Consider the following 3072-nt stretch of genomic DNA (forward strand, 5'->3'; position numbering starts at 1 on the left):
CATTTACTCCATAACAATATTTTAATATATCTCTGAATTTAGAAAATAGTAGTCCAGAGTATGTCTATATGACAAAATCTATCTTTGCCATTTTAAGGTTACACTCATGCGAACCACCTTAGATGAGAACAAAAAATTTGCCGATTTTGTAGCAAATAATTATCCAAAAAAGAAAAGACTTCTCGTTAAAAAAATGTCTTAGAATTGAAATAAAGAAAGATAAAAAAGAATATTTAAATGATATAGTGAAACAATAGATAATTAGATCGATATTGTATTGTACAATTTGAAACCCATTAGTTAAAAATGTATAAGCTATTGGGAATGCAATGATATTGGAATTGAAGCATATAATTAAGAGTAATACTATACGTGCGTCAAGAGTCCGGCTGGTGTCCGGCTCTTGACCCACGTGGCATGTCTTTTTTCCCGTTGAATTTTTTTTTTCCCTGCTTGCGTGTGATTTGCAGAGATAGAACGACGAGCTCCTGGATTTGCTGGGTCTGAGAGAGAGAGAGAGAGAGCTGGGGGCGAGGGTCGGCTGGATTTGCTGGGTCCGAGAGAGAGAGAGAGCTGGGCGAGGGTCGGGCGGTCGTTGGCCGCCAGTCGATCGATGGGTACTGGTCTGCTGGGTTCACGAGAGAGAGAGAGAGAGAGAGAGAGAGAGAGAGATTTCCTTCCACCCGCGTTTTCAAAGTTTCTTTTGGATTTTTTTTTTAAATAAAAAAAGAAAAAAGATGTGCCACGTGGGTCAAGAGCCGGACACCAGCCGGACTCTTGACGCACGTATAGCACTACTCTATAATTAAACTTCATGGAAAAATATATTATTTGTATATAGCTCAAAAAAGTGTTCTTTCACGCATGTACAGTGATTTTTAATCTGGGCTCATCCTTTTTGTACCATTAATTTAGAATGAAACCGTGCTTGATTCATGACATATTTTTAATAAGAAATATTAGAACTCCTTTGAGCTAGCATTCTTCTAATGTGGAGGACTTAAATTTAATTTTTTACTTAAATAATTACATTTCGTCAGAAAAAACACTAACATTCCTCGTATATTTTTGAAATGCATAAGATTTCTATATTTGCACATGTCGGCTGGCCGGCCCTAATGGAGATCGAGAAAAGCTGACTCACGTACGTAAGGAGAATAGTCTCGATCTCCTTGATTTTTCTTCGATTCCTTTGGTTCTTTGAAAATAGGTTAATGCTAATAGAGACAGTTGGAACCTCATGGCGAGCTATATATATAATTATATATAAGTACGTGGTCGGTCTTTTGATTCTTTGATTTTTATGGACCATGAGTCATGACAATCTAACCTGCTGTGACACTTCAGCGTAGTTCCCACATGGTAGCGGTGGAAAATTAGCACCACAGGGGAGGCCTATTCTTATGTGAATGGGGTCCAGGATACGTAAATGTAGGCATGCAGCAGAAGGGCAGATAGGAAGAAGGGTTGTTGGCTTACGTGCAGTATGCCTAAAAGTAATTGCCCAACTTCATCGTCCTCCATATTTAGTATGCATATCAAAGTAAATTACGATTATACCATGGCCATGATACTTTCAATAACTACTTCAACAGTTTAAATAGGGGGAACAAGAGTTGAAGTCTTCGTGCTCTCTAGACTCCACTCTCCACTCTCCAGAGCATCGGCCTTCTGCTTATAGATATATAATTGGCTGCTAGCTTTCCCGACGTCACCCTAATTTTCTCTAGAGAAAAACAGAGAGATGGGAAGAGCTCCTTGTTGTTCTAAGGTTGGGTTGCATAGAGGTCCATGGACTCCTAGAGAAGACACATTGCTTACCAAGTATATTCAAGCTCATGGAGAAGGTCACTGGAGATCTATGCCTAAAAGAGCTGGTAATAATTATCTCATATATCTATTACGTACATAACACTCTGTTTCCCTTAACTACTAGTTTTTTCGATCAACACCCTTTTGAAGAAAAGTTGGAATTGTTTATTCATCATATATATCAACATATATACTAGTCTATGTTCTTGTTCTTAATTACAAATTACTTGTCTTGTGTGCATGAAGGCCTGCTTAGGTGTGGAAAGAGCTGCCGACTAAGATGGATGAACTACCTAAGACCAAATATAAAGAGAGGGAACATAAGCCCTGATGAGGATGACCTTATTATCCGACTACATTCGCTTCTCGGCAACCGATGGTCTCTCATTGCGGGCAGGCTTCCAGGCCGAACTGATAACGAGATAAAGAATTATTGGAACACCCATCTCAGTAAAAAACTCAGAAGCCAAGGAACCGACCCGAATACCCACAAAAAGCTGTCGGAGACAGCCCAATTAGGATCAAAGAGGAAGAACAACAGCAGCAGCAGCAGCAACAACAACAACAACAACAACAAAAGCAAGAGCAGGAAGCAGAAGAGCAAGAGTATAGCAAATCTAGAGCCAGAGAAGCAAAAGGTTCATCTCCCGAAGGCGACAAGGGTTAATTCTTTTCGGATACCAAGAAATGAAAGCTTTGATTGCAATACAATTAGTGGGTCTTCGGACCAAGCAAGAGAAGGATCAAAAGTGGTAAATATTATTCCTTGGAGCGAGTTGATCAAAGACAGTGCTGAAAATGGGATCGGGTTTCTTGTTGGCGGTCATGATCAAGATCATGGTCTTGTCAACGGCTCAAATTTTGAGTGCCCTTCTCATATACCCACAGGCGAGAACACGCTAGAGAAGCTGTATGAGGAATATTTTCTAGAACTTCTCAAGCCAGAAGAAAGCCAAGTTGAATTAGACGCCTTTGCGGAATCGTTATTGATCTGAAAAAGAAAGGGAAAAAAGCAACGTACGTAGGGGCGCATGTGTCGAAGGGAGGATTAAGGTTTCACCGTGAGATCCAAAAAGCGTTTGAATCTTAGGTTCACGTGCTCACCTTCACCTTCTGGCCAGCTTAATTAGGTTAGAATTAATTAAACAATTAATAATGGTTCCACGTACGTCTAGAACGGGTCATAATTAATAAAACAATCGTCAATAGTGAATGTGCCATAATAATACAATCGTGATAGTGACGTTTGACGGTGCTTAA

General features: G+C 39.8%; 1 protein-coding gene across 1 annotated transcript; it reads left to right on the forward strand.

Moving 5' to 3' along the window:
* The first annotated feature begins 1618 nt into the window (after window positions 1-1618).
* Window positions 1619-3072, forward strand: LOC133863748 (myb-related protein 308-like). The gene is made up of 2 exons (XM_062299826.1): window positions 1619-1877; window positions 2059-3072. Exons 1-2 carry the CDS (start codon window positions 1745-1747, stop codon window positions 2805-2807), a joined length of 882 nt encoding a protein of 293 aa, XP_062155810.1. The 5' UTR covers window positions 1619-1744; the 3' UTR covers window positions 2808-3072.

Source organism: Alnus glutinosa, chromosome 3 (assembly GCF_958979055.1).
Source record: "Alnus glutinosa chromosome 3, dhAlnGlut1.1, whole genome shotgun sequence".
NCBI lineage: Eukaryota > Viridiplantae > Streptophyta > Magnoliopsida > Fagales > Betulaceae > Alnus > Alnus glutinosa.

What these genes read in the sequence shown, in the direction of transcription:
- LOC133863748 (XM_062299826.1), top strand. Translation starts at nt 1,745, where the DNA reads ATGGGAAGAGCTCCTTGTTGTTCTAAGGTTGGGTTGCATAGAGGTCCA. An exon ending in ATCTATGCCTAAAAGAGCTG is followed by an intron (nt 1,878 to 2,058) that starts GTAATAATTATC and finishes GTGTGCATGAAG; the next exon opens with GCCTGCTTAGGTGTGGAAAG.